The sequence below is a fragment of the Musca domestica genome, unplaced genomic scaffold (genome assembly GCF_030504385.1).
Source record: "Musca domestica strain aabys unplaced genomic scaffold, Musca_domestica.polishedcontigs.V.1.1 1, whole genome shotgun sequence".
Taxonomy (NCBI): domain Eukaryota; kingdom Metazoa; phylum Arthropoda; class Insecta; order Diptera; family Muscidae; genus Musca; species Musca domestica.
In genome coordinates, this window is record NW_026712114.1 from 45,164,725 (window position 1) to 45,180,827 (window position 16,103).

Genomic DNA, 16,103 nt, shown 5'->3' on the forward strand with positions numbered 1-16,103 from the left:
TTAATCTTGAAAAATTGTTATCACGAGTAACCATGTCAGCGGGAGATTTTTTATTTTTTTCTAATAAGTCTAGAACTTAAAGGGTAACCATCGGTAATATTGATTTGCAGGTGTTGTTCGTTTGTAAGACGATTCAAGGTTAAATAAACCTGTGTTGATTAAAAGATAATAGCAAAAAGACAACCTTTATCAGTGTAGAAATATACTAGGGGCAAGGGAGTATCGTAGTTTTTGAAAGAGCCATAACTCCCCATAATTCTAGCTGGATTTTTCCTGTGAATATTCTACCAAAGAGTTATTGAAAAACAACTCCTATAAAGAATAAAAATAGCGTCTATGGGTCTTTCACCAATAGATCATTTTGTCTATTACAAATAACACATTTGATATAGTTATTATCAAGATAAAACAGATAATTTAAGGAATAACATTAAACATTTCAAAAGACTTAAATCAAGGTAAATTTTCATACTACAGTAAGAAAAACGGACTCATGAAATTTTTTGTCAAAACGCCGAAAATAGTTTCTTATATATTAAATACATTCGTATAAGAAAAATAAAGAAATTGGCAGTATTTAATGACTTGCCTAAATACGTGGTCCACTGTTTTAGAATTATAGCCATTCTACGATTGGCGTTGACGTATTGAAATCAGCATGCGTTGAATTAATGTGATAAACCAAGGCACCATTTAGAATGGCGTTACACTTTGAAAAAATGTTGTTTTAGATTTTTTTAACGACTGTTCCCGAAAATGTACTACAATCTATTAAAACATGTTGTTAAATGCTGTAGTGGGATAAAGTACAATGATACCGAAAAACACTAACTACGACAACGTCAATCGTTATAATAGTTATGTCCGTGTACTTTTATATGTAGTAACATGCAAGGGAATATATAGAGACCGATAGTTCGCTTCATGATCTGGATCTATAGACATTTTGAGTGGGTTCGCCTATGTACGTCAGTCCATAAATCTTTCCCTGCATTCTTAAAAAATAAAGATCACATTTTATTTAGATGTATATGAAATTTTACAAAGTCAATTTGTTTGGCGTAGAATGAATCTTTCCCAATGTTCAGAATATATTGGCACTTTGAATGGGTTTGCCTATGTCCGTTAATACAATAATGTTTCCATGCATTTAAAAAAAAATATTGGTCACATTTTATGTCGAAGTGATATGAAATGAATGTTGCAGTCAATTTTTTTGGTGCAAGGACGAACCATGAACTCAGCTCTGTTTCAGGTCAACATTTTCGACGTATACAGAATTTATGTCTTCTTGGGCCCTTGTGTTACATCATTCCAAATAAAGAAAACACATTAATTTTGTATAGGTTTTGGTGGTCTTTGTTATCAATTTAGAACCTTTTATTAATCTTCAATATTTTCTTACGTTTGTATAACTTCTTTTTTGTTCAAAGTTTGCTTGTTCTATTACATTATATAAAGTGTTGTGAATATTACAATACATTTCTTAAAAGTAATAAAAAAATAGTATAAATTGTATATCATCAAGGGTACTTAATATTGCCAAAGGAAAATAAAGTGGAAAAAATGAGAACAACTTATATAAAAATCAAAGTCTGCTTGATTTAGTAATGAAGAAAAAAAATATTTATTAAGTATTATGTGGTAAATAGATACGATGATGTAAAGGTAGGTTTGTATGATGGATCAATATATATAAATATATATTTAGAGAAAACGTGGTAAGAAATGAATAAACCCATAAATGAAGTAAAGTTTTGGTTTTATTTTTGTTTGTTTTGTTATATATGTATCTATGTTTTATATAGTATATGTATATATGAGGTGGGTTTCTTCAATACGTTTTTAAAAATAAAAAAAAAACTTATTTTGAAGCACACTCTGCAATAGTAATAGAGAATTAGTAAACCGAGAAACTGGCTTTATAATTAAGGTATTGTTTTGTTTTATTAAATTTAATATTACAAACATTTTTAAACTAGACTGTAGCAAAAAAAAAAATAAAATAGTAATGTTGTGAAAAAGGAAATTAAGCCTGAATATATAGATGTGTGTTTGCGGGGTAATATGATGAAAAACAGTGTGTGGTTGAAAATGAAGTCTGTGGCTTGATGTACGTACTGCTGCTTTTAAAGTAACCGCAATGAGTTTGTTTTCTGGAATGGTAGTTGTTGTGTCTGTTGTTATTTGTCAATTTCAGAATATATAGACTACGGCGATAGAACGGGATTTCCATAAAAAACTATATGAAATCCACGTGTTTTGATAGTTCAATATATTAGTTTTATACATTTAGAATTTCCCTGTGTCTTTGAAGAACTATATTTTACATATGGATTTAATAGAGATGTATGAATGACTGATCTTTTGTTTAAGAATATATGATTGAATAACTTGTAGAAAAAAGAACGCTGAAAAAGAAAAGAAAATGGGTTAAAATAGCTGTAAATAAAATTTCTAACATTATGAATAGAATTCTGTTTCAATTGACACAAGCGGTGCTTTTTATAAATAGAAATTTGGAAGCTATTGATTGTTACTTATATACCACAGCTTTGAGAGAGTTGGTTATAATTTCATACGGATTGATTACAAAAACTGTATTGTGAATCCATGTCAGCATATTTTAAATCGATGTATTAGTAGCAAAGTAAAATTAGAAATACACCATTACATTGGAACATAACTATTGATGTCGACCCATAAAAATAAAATTACTTGAGAGAAAAATCATGCAGTTCTCATAATCAAACAAAATGACTTGATTTAGTAATTTTGAAAATTTATAATTTTACTTTGTTCTAAAAAGCTGTGTCTGATTTGTCCAAATTGTCCAGACTCTGCCCAATAATTTTTTTCAGTTACAATAAATGTCGATTTGGAGTATACGGTCCACTAGTTATCGCACAATAGCCAGAAAGGGTCATCACTTCAAAAAATCTCTACTATCATGATACAGAACCAAATTTTCCGATCCACAGATCACATCATAAATCAGGAAACCCTTATTTGGACATTATAATAGATAAAAATTTTTCTTAAGAAATTCGGTTCTATCAAATCAAACGTCGCCGAGATCGTAATGAACAAAAGCTATTATTTCAGCCCTTTAAGCACTAAAGAAGTCTTCATGCTCCAGACTTAGACCGCTAGAAGATGTGTCACCTCGTCAATGTTTCGCAAAGGACATTCTATTGAAAAATCATATATATTTATTAATGTTTTTAAATATTTAGACTTACCACAACGAACTAAACTATGATATCTTTTGCTTTAATTATTATGCTGCTCAATAGCATAATGCCGTTTATAATTCTAGAAAGACTTTCGGTTGCTTAGGTTTGTTGTTTGTGTTTTGTTTATAATTAAAAAATATTTTTTAATCTTTGCTTATGTTTTGTAGTTATGGAGTAAGGAAGTTGAATTAAAATTAATATGGTTGATGTCTGGGCTGACGTCCTGTCCCTCTTTGCTTGCCCGATTGATAACCGCCGCCGACACCTATAATTTAAAGATAAAAAAATGAAATAGAAAAAATACATAATTAAGTTATGGGTACATATACAAACAATATATTATTAAACTAAATTTACACACATACATATTCCTAACAGAAGTGCACAGATATTCACAATTTTGAACCAAAAATATATTACTAATTTTTGTTTTTAATTTTGACCGTTTTTTGTTAGAGTTTATTCTTTGCCAATTGAATTGAATTGTTGCATTAGTTTTTATATTGATTTTAATTGTTTATACTACCTCCTTTGGGACCTCCTCTAGGTCCACCGGTACCACGACCACCACCACCTCCTGCACCATAACCGCCGCTACCACCATAGCCATCATAACCTCCAGCATAGCCATAGTCTTTTATTTGATTGTTTTTTATGTGGAAGGTGTTGTGAATAATTGTAATTACATTTTTTTACAATTCGTTTATATATTATTTGTTTTTTTTTTTTTTTTTTTTTTAACAGTTATGTTTGGTATATATTTTTAAACGTTCATTTGCGTATTTTTGGTGAAATGACACAAGAAAAAAGCAAGAATAAAACAAATCATAAATAACTTGTGTATATAATAAACACTCATCTACTTTATGGATTAAAATCTACATTCATCTGTTAACGTATGTATGTTTTTGTGTAAACAGTGTGTGCAAATAAATTCGGTCAAAATTATTGTTTATTTAATATTATATATTCTATGCGCCTGCATATATGGTGAATGGTGAGATATCATTAAAACACAAATTTGTTGTTTAAAACCAATTACAGGAAATAAGTTTACGTATTGTATATAATTTATTTTTAAGCTAGAGAGAAGTGTATTTTGATACTCCAAATTATAAATAATTAGCTGCAAACTTTGTAACACCATAACCGTTTGTTTACTTACCGATAAATAATTTCAAATTATTAAAAATATTTTTTTTAATTCGTATACAGAATTCTAGGCAAAAATCAAATGCAATTCAAGAGTTTATCATTTTTAGCATATAAAGTTTTATAATTTTAAGTTAAGCGCTGTTATTTGTATTAAACAAATAAATACAGGGCGGAGAAATTGAATGAGGAACTATACACTTGATTGTGTTTTCCAAAACAGTTATACAAAATGTATTTTTGGGCAGTATGAGAGAAAAATTGCCATTAGTTTTCAAACGCGACACACTATGCGTCGGGATTTTCTGAAATCTTTGCAGTCATAAAAATTTTGAATTAGGTGAATGGCGAATAACGGTATAAAAGTCATAATGGGTAGGAAAGAAGTAACTTTTGACAGGTGAAACCACACCTTAAAAAATTATTCAAGACGGTTTCTTGGGTCTAGTATAACATTCATATAATGGCACCTTCTTATTTTCTGTGTTTTGAAGATTTAAGCAATACTTAATTGCAATTGAAATGCGCAGCTGTTGTTTTTTGTTTTTTTTATCAATATTTATTTTTTTTCTTCCAGTGGATGCCTTTTAATTTTTTGATAACACTTTGAAAGACCGTCAATCAAATTGGTATTGGGTCTAGTATAACATTCATATAATGGCACCTTCTTATTTTCTGTGTTTTGAAGATTTAAGCAATACTTAATTGCAATTGAAATGCGCAGCTGTTGTTTTTTGTTTTTTTTATCAATATTTATTTTTTTTCTTCCAGTGGATGCCTTTTAATTTTTTGATAACACTTTGAAAGACCGTCAATCAAATTGGTATAACTATCAATTATTTTTCACATATGCATTTGTAAGTTATTTAACACACATATATTGTTATGAGGAAAATAAAGATGAAAATCGCCGCCAAGTATCGTTTTTTTTTTTCTCTAAAGAAAACACATGAGAAACCAGAGACAATGATGTTTTATAAATGTTTTTTTTTTTTTTTTTACTTTTATTTGCTCTTTTTGTTTGTAAATACATACACATATAAGACTAATTATAATAATTATAAAGGCATAGTTGTTTTGATGCGGTATAATATAAAAAACAATAAAAGATGGAAGTTTAAAAAACCTGTTGGTCTTGATATAATTTTCTCTGTAGTTTTTTTTTAACATTTGTAGTGTCAAATTTAAACAATGTTTAAAATGGGGGGCGCAAAGCGACGCTGCTCTTCAAGAAAAACTAGTGTTGTTTCCTTCTGTTAAAATAATTGCATATCTCTCTCTTTTAAAATTTTATTTAAAGAATATTATGTTGCAATTAATTGTTCTCATGCTTTCTCAATGTATTCAACAAAATTAACTTGTGATTTTTTACCTTATTTTCCCACACAACAATTTTAGCGTATTGTCTTTCACAATTTTGATTTTCATGGAAAACAATGTATAGCCCTTTAATGGTTGGACTCAATTATTTTCCATTGACATGCTAATTCTTTGTGTGTTTTAATGTCTCACCTCACCATATATGTATATGTGTGTAATAATTTATTGATTCATTCAACAAAGAGTAGTTTTGGATATATTTGAATACAATTCAGAATTGCAGATATTATGATTATTCAGATTTCCGATTTTGTTATAAAATTAAAGGTGTGTATTATTATAAAAAATCTTCATTTATTTGATTTCAGAAAAACAAAAACAAATTACCTTTAAAAGTTGAATAGAGTATTAAAAATTAAAATTAGAAATTTCTTGTATTATGATTTGTTCGCAAAATTCGGAAAAACAACTAAATCTAGTTTGGGTTTTAATAGAAAAAAAGAGAAAAATAGTTCAAGACAAAAATTAATTTTTAAAACTACAACATAACAAAGTTAAACTAAAAATTACTATTAAAAATTAATTACCAAAAAAAATTAACCACAAAACCAGGTTAAATGTATTAAAAATTTAAAAAAAAATTGAACTTATTTTTATATAAAAACAAAACGTTGTGGATATTATCCAAGGGGAAATATATAATAAAATGGTGTATTGTGAGGCGAAACATTTGAAAATTCGGCATTACAATATTTTTTATATTTTTTAAATAAAGGTATGATAAAATGTTACAATATATTATTAAAATAAAGCAAAAAACAAAAACTACGACAGAATATCCAACTTTTTTTCTTTTCTGCGAAACTATCAAGTTTTTGCTTAAAACTTTTAACTTAAATTTAAAAAAAGGATTGATTTTTTGAATAGTAAAACAGTGAGAGAAACATGCAAGAGGGATTATGGTTAAAATGACTTTACTTTTTTCAAATATATAATATAAAATAGTGTTACATAATAATATAAACATAAAATTTTAAAATTTAATTAAAACAAATTGTTATTATCAAATCATTCTATGTGATCAAATATATAAAAAGAACAATTTTTTATGAAAAATTACATATATTTATGTTATGCTACAAAAACAACAATCCATAAACACAAAAGTATAAATTTTTTTTTTATATTGCTTCATTGTTTTTTTTTTTTATTTCCTGTTTTGTGTTTTTGGACTGTTAGCAAAAAAATGTAATTTTTATAAAAAAAGTTTATTAAATATATATGTTTCAAATCTTATTAAAATGTATTTAATAAACAAATATTTTATTGGTGTTTGTTTCAAAATTGACGAAGTGTGTATTTTTAGCTTTAAACAATAGAAAACGTAAACGCCGCATTTACGCATATTAAAAAAGGTATTATTTGCTGGACCATAAAAATATTTGCTTTAATTGAATTTATATGTTTAATGGAAAAAGTTCTCATAATATATGTGTTTTTTCGTATAATTTTCGTCCTTTAGCAAATAAAAGGTTACTATTTACTATGTTTTTCCTTTAGAAACTCCTGTCTGTTACTTCCCTATGGTAGAGACCTGAAAGACTTTTGTTAGAAAAAAATGTAGGATATTTGTTGAGATCGTAATGCTATAACAATAATTATACACACGTATTGCACTAAAAAGCGGTAACATCATACAATAGATCCTTGCACTTTCTAAACAAACGTTTATTTATTATATAGCAGCCTCAAAACGGGAATGAAAAACTCTGGGGTCTTCTATGGAAAATGATAAAAATGTATAATTGTGTGTGTGTGTAAAGTGGAATTGGGGAAATATTCAACTAATCTTGTGGAAGTTGTAATGCTTGGCCTAGATGCACTCAGAGGCCTTCAAAATGCTAAAAACAATTTTGCAAAAAGCCAATCCCACGTTACAATGATAATGGTAAAACGACAACGCTTCTCATGTGTATAAATTTCCTCTCTGAATGCATATTAAAAACATATGCATCATTTATCCAATCAATCATCTACTAAGATTATAAATATGTCCTATTAAAAATAGAAATTGTTATAAAAAATTATAACACTTTTTCTATACAATATATAATAGTGACCACAAAAAGTGATACACAAAAAGGCTTGATTTTTGATTTGGCTTAAAGCCAAACATATGTTGTTAATAAATATATATTCATAAAAATAAATAAACTCTATGTATATTAGGGGTTTTTTGGGTAGATACATATGTTAGAACTTTCAAGAGACATAATTATTGAATACAAAAATATATTCAAATGGAATTCAAATTCACCACAAAACTAATAGTGGTCGACACTGTAATCAACCCATCTAATTTTTGCAGTAGCCATGGTCTGGTTGAGACACCGCATCGGTCTATGCATCTCTTGAGTGTCGAAAAATCATCATAACTTTTATGTTCAGTGGTTTTTGATATAATTCCAAATTTTCCCTCAATACAAAATATTTACGGAAGAAAATATGCGAAACGTAGAATAAAAATGCATTTATTTAGAGACCTGTTACAAATTTGTCCTTTGCTTGTCTTTTCTATGTGTAGCCATAACGAGAAACAGGCCTATAATACATTTGTCATTCCCACCTATCACAAATGCACATTCTATTTGTATGTATCGGTTTGGTATTTTCGTCCAACATAAAAAGAACCCGGCGTTATTGTTTCCTTGTAATTTTGGCTTGGCCCTGAAAAATCAGTTCATTATTTATGAAGCCCTATTCATAGTATCTAACAAATTTGTAATGTTTCATATATCTAGGTGAGTGTATGTTGTATATATACATATATACTTAATAAAAAGGCAACATATAAGCATCTACGGAAATATGTTTGGCACTATGAGGTATATGATGTTTATAATCCTTTGTACACCACCATAAAGTGTAAATACATTATGAATGTTTGATCAAAATTTCTATTTATATCCTTTTTCTCTCTGCCATTCCGACAATTGGCCTTCTCATTACTTTCTTGGGCATGTGGATGTAGGATATATCCCATCCTCAATCGATTTTCTTAATTTAGGATATGGTATTTCTTTTTTGCGTTTGTGTTTATTTTTAAGTTATATTCTTTGTTGATTAATACATCCGTTTGGTTCGTATAATTCAACATTAATGGTAAGTTTTTCTTTATTATTATGTAACACACTATCTTCGTCAGTTTTTGGTTGATGTTCATTTTTTCTTGTTTATCTTTTACGTTAATGTTGGAAATTACGTTCAAGTGATTAGAATTTTTACCAATATTGAAACAAATTTGTTATTTTAAATATTTAAAACAATCAAAAAATATAATTAAAAAATATAAGAAGTAAAAAGTATATAGGTAGTAAGAATATTTATTATATGAAAAAAATGTGTTAAAAATTTTATAATTGCAAAAATAATAATTACGTTTAACTTGTCTAAGATTTGTTTTTGTTTTTCTTGTAAAATCAAACAAATTGTATTAAGAATATAATGTTTTTTATATAAGGCTTTTATATATATATGTATATATATAGATGAACTGTCCTAATCAAATATCAATGAAAATAATAGTAATCATCAGTGGTAGTTCACATAATTTGAACCAGTTCGTATGTAACTATTTCTTACAAATGTCATATATTTTTTTTTTGCTTTTGTGTGTTTTTTTCTTCGGCTTGTCCATTACTATTTTGTGTATTGTTTGAATTTGTGTTAAATTTTTCTTTGTAGGTGGCATGGCTTGGATAATATTAAAATTTGCTTTTAGGGTTGACGTTTTTATTCTTCATTCATTTCTTGTTTATTCTGTACACACTCTCTTTCTTCGTTTTGTTTGTTGATATTATATGCCTAATTTACTTGAATTGCTGATAATTACTATTATTTTTATGATAAGAGGCATTGGGATTGTTATTGTAATAATTAGGATTGGTCTGTGTGTTACTATTATAAGGTGTTTGGTATTTACCGTAGCCATAATCGCTGCCATAGCCATTGTAATAGTAATCGGGATAACCGGCATCATAGCCGTAGTTACCATAAGAAGGGTATGCACCAGGACCACCGGACCATTGGTGGGTATAACCTTTTATGAAAAAAGAAAAAAATCAAGATTCGTTTGTTAAAATTTAAAATGAGAAAGAGTTGATAAAAATAAATAAAAACCAAATTGATTTTTTAAATATTAGAAGTGAAAATTGTTTAAAGTTAGACAACTAAGATTTCCCCGCAAGATTGCAACGCCTTAATAAATTTTCAGAAAAATGTTTTCATGCAGCGAGTTTCTTTCGTTTACTTCGATAACTTCCACGAACTTTTATCCTCTTTTTAACGTGATATTTCCCAATAATATTTCTTAATAAGAATAATAACTTATTTTTATATAAATTATTTGATATTTGAAATAGTCATGAGTAAAGGCATTTAAAACAGGATAATGAGAAAATGACAAAATATATATCAAATTTGTCTTAAAAACTTCTCATTGGGTCTCTATATTTTCCTTAAAAGTTCTCCTGATGTAAAACAGTTAGACTAGTCATATTGCTTAACAAAAGTGTCGTTTATAGATACATAGCAGTTACAAATATCTATGTTGGTAATAAGTAACAAGTGCAAAGAGAAATCTCGTGATTCAAAATGATTTGAACAAATTAAAATGATTTAACAAATTAGGGCCTTTGAGCTATTAAGATTCTGATATACCCATATACAATGTTCGATGTTTACTCACCTCCACGTCCATAACCGCCGCGTCCACCACGGATGCCACCTCGACCGCCACGACCTCCCATCATGATCATTTGATTCTCTGGTTTGGGTGTAGCACGTTTAACATCAACTTCCTTGCCGGAAATTTTTTGTTTTGGTGTCTTCAACAATTCAGTAACAACTTGTTCCGAATCAAAAGTAATAAAACAAAATCCTTTACGTTGTGACTTTTGCTTGTCGAATGGCATCTCAACGTCCACAATCTGCAAAAAAATCACATATAATGATAAGAAAAAATTTAATACATGTAAGGCCAATATGATAAAATACTTACATTGCCAAACTGACTGAAGTATGTTTTAATTTCATCGTCACTGATTTCGGTCGTCAAACCACCAACAAAGATTTTGCCATGACGAGCCTTAGCCTTTTTAGGATCAACCTTTTTGTTGTTAATAACATGTTCACCGGCTTCATTAACCTTGTCAATGGCATCGGTAGATGCAAAGACGATGAAAGCAAAACCACGAGAACGACCAGTTTGTGGATCGGTCTTAACGTTAATACTTTCAATTTCACCAAATTTGCTGAAATGTTCACGTAGTTCCTCTGTGAAAATTAAAAAGTAAAAATAAATTAATTTGCTGCATATAAAAGAAATCTGAGAATGAAAACAATTTTGGTAGATTGATGATTTTCACTTACTTTCTGATGTCTCCCAGCTCAAACCGCCAACAAACAATTTTCTGAAAATTAAAAGTAAAACAGGAAACAATTTTATTAAACACATATGAAAAAGCAAGAATGTAAAATGGATATAATTTAATAATGTGTATAAAAATCACATGTTTTTTCAAAATGTATTTTTTGAAAAATTTACGTTATAACATATTTTCGTATTTAAATTTGTTTACAAAGCACGACAAATTTTCAGCAGAAAACTTACAAAGTTATGAAATTTTAATTAAAATTCATCATTACCAAAAATGTTTTATTTTCAAATAATTTTATTGTTTTACAAGGCGATCAAGAGGAAGAATTGTGACGAGTAACAATTAAATTTATATCAATAATTAATGAGAGATATAATACGAGATTTCTTACGTTATTTTTTATTTACACTAGACGCAAACGGGAGAGAAAGTGAAAAGGCCAAAATTTGATAAAAATCAATATCTAAGATATTCAGTATTTATTGTGTGACGACAAATTACTTGAAATCGTTAAAACACCGCTAATTTATGATTTGTAGATGACTTAATTTTTTGTGTAGAGTTGTTGGTTGAGAGACAAGGCAAGACGACTTTGCGATCAATCGATTCTAAGAGAATTTAAGTATCGGCAAAACAACAAGAACATGAAAAATATACAATATTTTTATTTTAGATAAAACTTTAATCCAATCTTTTATGCATTTCGACAAAATAGAGTTTTGGTGTATTTTATGTATGCTTTACTATGATAAATACCATCGTCTTTCGTGAAGAGGCGTATGATGAAAGCAAGCATTCGTTCGTTGTACCGTTGTTTGTATCCTCTCGCATTGTTGTGCACGCAACTGCCTTCCAGGTATTACTTTTCGATTGTTGGCACACTATCATCAACATCTCTCATTCTCTTATCTTCATCAAAGTCCACTTGTTGCTGTAAGTTTTAAACAAGTCTCCTCACTTAGAAGCTAGAGTAGGTTTGTTATTGGCATATAGTACCTGCCGGAGAGGAACAAGATTAGTTCGCTCAAACAACAGGAAAATAATTTAGTAGTTTATAAATGAGTGTCTGTGTGTGTAATTATAATTGTTGATATAGGTATGGGGGGTGGTAGGTAGGATAAGTACTGAGTATTGGGGATAAAGAACCAGGCTGTGTCAATTTTGTGTATTTTAAATAAATCTTTCTTTTTTGATCGACAAAACGTCTCCTCTGAACAAAATTAATTTTTTTCTGTTCTAATTTTTTTTAATTATTGCTTATCTTAATACTAAACAATGATTGGACATCTTTCTTAAATAGTAACTTTATATGCTTCAAGAACGAGGTAAATGTTATGTTTTGGAAACTACAAAATAAAAAAAAAAAAACCAACAATAATGTTTTGAAAATATTGCTTTATTTGTTAGCATTTTTAATTGCACAGTCAATAAATTAAATACGTAGTTTTATATGCTTAATTACGTTTTATAATAATTTTTATATGCTTATACTGTAAGAATCCACCCAATCACGTATACTTTATTTGAAAAGGGAAAGCTGAACTCAGTATTGTAAAATAATATAGAATAAATTAGATTTAAAATTGTAATATAACATTGAGGTGTGGATAAAGGGAAGTGAATATAATACAAAGGGCAACAATACAGATAGGCATTTTAGGCAAACCTAGTCGTGTAAACAAAACCATGTTAAGTAATGAATTCCAAATCGACAATACGACAAGGGGTCAATAAATGTCTGGTAATATTGTATATTGCATTTCAAATGCAAATATTTGTTAACAAAAGACAATCTGAGAATTATTTTGGGGTTTATATCAAACATAGAAATATTATGCCTATGAGGAAACCAAACATGTTTTGAATTTCGACATAATATAATTTTTGGTAATTGTAAATATCCTTCGTATAATTATTCGAAATTAAAAAAGCATTGCAGATAATAAATATTTCACTCTGTACTGATTTAGACTAGACAATTTTAATTGCGGCTATTTCTATTTTCCCTTTTGAACTTGACTCTCGCATTTGTGCAAGGCAATTTGTTTTCAGAAATTTAGCTTTTTCTGTAGTTGCTGATTACATATTTTATTACAAAATTACTACAAAAAGGATTTGCCAGTACAAGCTATTTTTTTACATTTCCTCTCTGCTAAGCTTGCCTAATGTAAAATCGGAATTGGCATTGAACATAGCAACGTTTCGAATTTGTTCAAGGTTAGGCCACTATTTCAATTATTGTCATACCCATATTTCATACGGCCGAGTTACCAATGTACCCAAGGACCCTAGGTATACCTATTATAAACATTTTTTATTAACTTTTTTTCGGCACAACTTAGTTTCGCATTTGAGTTTTAAGGCGATTTAAGGGAATACAGTATGTTGCTTAACTTTTACACCCCAATCTCATCCTAACGTCAGCACAAGTTCTGAACACACATTTTTATCCAAATGCTACCCCGAAATGCATCGAACGTTTAAATTTTAAAAGTTGAACAAATTCAAAGAAATTCAGACAGTACTCCTTTATGTCAAATGTGTATGTTAACAACAAACAATAATAAAAATGTGAAGGTGTGCAATTGAAAAAATAACATTTGAAAGATTTTTTTATTTTGCTGTGGTTTTATTGGTTCCCTTGAAGATATGGACCTTGCATATTTGGGTAATAGGAAGTACAAAACATTTTACCCTAGTGGAGAAGGTGAGTACATTGTATGTCACGTCGGGTATTAGATGGGCGTGTTGCGGTAATTTTTAAATGTGTGTTCACTTAACTTTACAGCAATGTCCATTGACTTAATTGGTAGACCTTGACTAAATGTTGCATGATAAATCTTCAAGTTTATATATTCTCTTTTTAACATCTTTTGTACTTTTCTTTATATTTTTGATATAACCACAACAGACCTATGTCTCAGAGTGAAATAGCCGCTCCCTCAACAATAACTAGCTGCATCGCCCACTAAAACTAAGGGATAAGCTAAAGTAGAGTTGTCGGAAATAAAATCATAAAAATAACAAAATAAATTAAAATTTTCGGAGATGATTTTTAGATTGATTCAATATCAGTGTATCGAACATTCAGGATGTTAACTATTGAAATCAAGTTGGGATGCAATGCGTAATGGAACCACAGTATCACATGTTTGAGTAAATGTGCTTGAAAATTAAACCAAAATTTCAGATGAAATTATCTATGCTGATTAATTGAATCTACTGACAACAATTTTAATATTATAGCTTGTAAAATCGATTCTTGTAAAAAAAAAAAAAAAACTAAAAAAAACTAACTATTGTTTAGAAAATATGTCTTTAATATTTTGTTGTCCTTGTTAAATTGTTTTTTATTAAATAAGCATTCTCTAATTCGCTATCAATTTGCCAAAACACTGGAAAATATGTACCTTTAATATTTTTGGTAACAAAACATGAACGCTGTTAACAATGTTATTTGGTGTATTTTTATATTGACGCCACATACATACAAAACAAAAAAGTACAGGGGCCGGTGAAAATTAATACACAAACGAAAATGAACACAAAACAAAATTTATGATGGCAAAAGTAAATAACAACAGCAGTGCAAACTAACGAACCGCCATTTTGAGAATCGAACAAATGAATAAAAAAATATACGAAAGAGCGTAGAAAAGGGAATAACACAAAAAATTGCCAAGAAACCAAAGCACGCGTTTCAAAATGAAAGGAATTCTTAACCTCACTTTCTCTATAACACAAACAGCAGCTTTCAGCTAAAAATTCTCTCAAGACAAAAAAAAGGAAAATACAAAACAATATTCATTAATATTAGACTATTTTTCGACGTCAGAAAATGGCGCGATTCCTTTCCATGTTATTCTATTTCTCCCAATTTTTGAAGTACAGTTGTACATTCACGCGCCCATTAAGAGACTGACTCTTCGCTAGAAAAATCACATGAAACCGCAAGTATACATCTATCGAGAGTTCGTACAAATAATGCAATACGACCCCCAATTTTCCATTGTTCTTCTGTGTGGTATCATGTGTACCAATCAAAAAATTTCTGCTAAAAGCTCCCACCGATATTTCTTTACGTAACATATTCGTTTTGGAAGAAAATCAGAAACGCTTTATTACTCAGCGGTATAAACCCGATATATTAGACGTTTTAGTAAATACCTGTCGTCATCGCGTGTAGTATTAGTTGATTCCGTGTTTCCATTGGTGGTACCGGCAGTACCTCCATTTTCTTTTTCGTTATTTGAAGCGCTGACGTCTTGAGAAAAATCTTCGCCATTCATTTCACAATCTTGATTCTTGTTGTCGGCCATTTTTTGTGTGGTATGTGAAAGGTTAATTTAATTTAAAAACAATTTCACTTTATTCTTTAAAAAACACAATATTTCTCTTCCCCAGATTACTTTTTCTTTTACCAACGACACTAGCTAGCCGTATAGCTGATAATTACAATATGGCCGGAAAAGACAGAATAGGGATGCGTAGGTCGACTCTACGCTAATCGACTTTTATCGATTTTTAAAGAAATCCAAACTATGCCTAGAGTACATAATATCGTTAAGCTGAACGCTTAACAAACGTTTACACTTGAAAGTTCGAAAAACAATACATTCACACAAGCTAATTGAAAAAAACCTACTTACTTCACAAAAATATTATGGTAGAAGAATACAGTCAGTCGCATCAACACAACTGCTGGCAAACCAATTTTGAAAAAAAAAATGAAATTAAAAAATATGTCAAAATCGTTAAAATTTTTGAAAAATACATATCATAACAATCTCTGATTGGGGTCGTATAACAAAACTTATAAAAATCTACTTATTTCTCAAAAAAAAAAAAAACATATTAAAAATATTGACATAGCGTCGATGCAACTTCCTGTATTTTTCTACCATGAAAAATATGTTCCAGAACTGCAAGAATTGTTCTAATCCAGTACCTGCAAGAA

General features: G+C 29.0%; 1 protein-coding gene across 2 annotated transcripts; it reads right to left on the reverse strand.

Moving 5' to 3' along the window:
* Positions 1–1,336: 1,336 nt before the first annotated feature.
* LOC101891359 (RNA-binding protein squid) lies at positions 1,337–15,621 on the reverse strand. 2 transcript variants are annotated; one of them, XM_059123492.1, is made up of 8 exons: positions 15,314–15,621; positions 11,139–11,179; positions 10,768–11,042; positions 10,456–10,696; positions 9,691–9,807; positions 3,763–3,870; positions 3,243–3,501; positions 1,337–2,411 (listed from the first exon to the last, which is right to left on the reverse strand). In XM_059123492.1, the coding sequence occupies exons 1-7, from the start codon at positions 15,463–15,465 to the stop codon at positions 3,431–3,433; spliced, it is 1,005 nt and encodes a 334-aa protein (XP_058979475.1). In that variant the 5' UTR covers positions 15,466–15,621; the 3' UTR covers positions 1,337–2,411; positions 3,243–3,430. The 2 variants fall into 2 exon arrangements, with proteins under 2 accessions (XP_058979475.1, XP_058979483.1); XM_059123500.1 differs by lacking the exon at positions 3,763–3,870 and having other exon boundaries at positions 15,314–15,619.
* Positions 15,622–16,103: the final 482 nt, after the last annotated feature.

What these genes read in the sequence shown, in the direction of transcription:
- LOC101891359 (XM_059123492.1), bottom strand. Translation starts at nt 15,465, where the DNA reads ATGGCCGACAACAAGAATCAAGATTGTGAAATGAATGGCGAAGATTTT. An exon ending in GAGCTGGGAGACATCAGAAA is followed by an intron (nt 11,043 to 11,138) that starts GTAAGTGAAAAT and finishes TAATTTTCACAG; the next exon opens with AGGAACTACGTGAACATTTC. An exon ending in CGGCGGTTATGGACGTGGAG is followed by an intron (nt 9,808 to 10,455) that starts GTGAGTAAACAT and finishes TTTTCATAAAAG; the next exon opens with GTTATACCCACCAATGGTCC.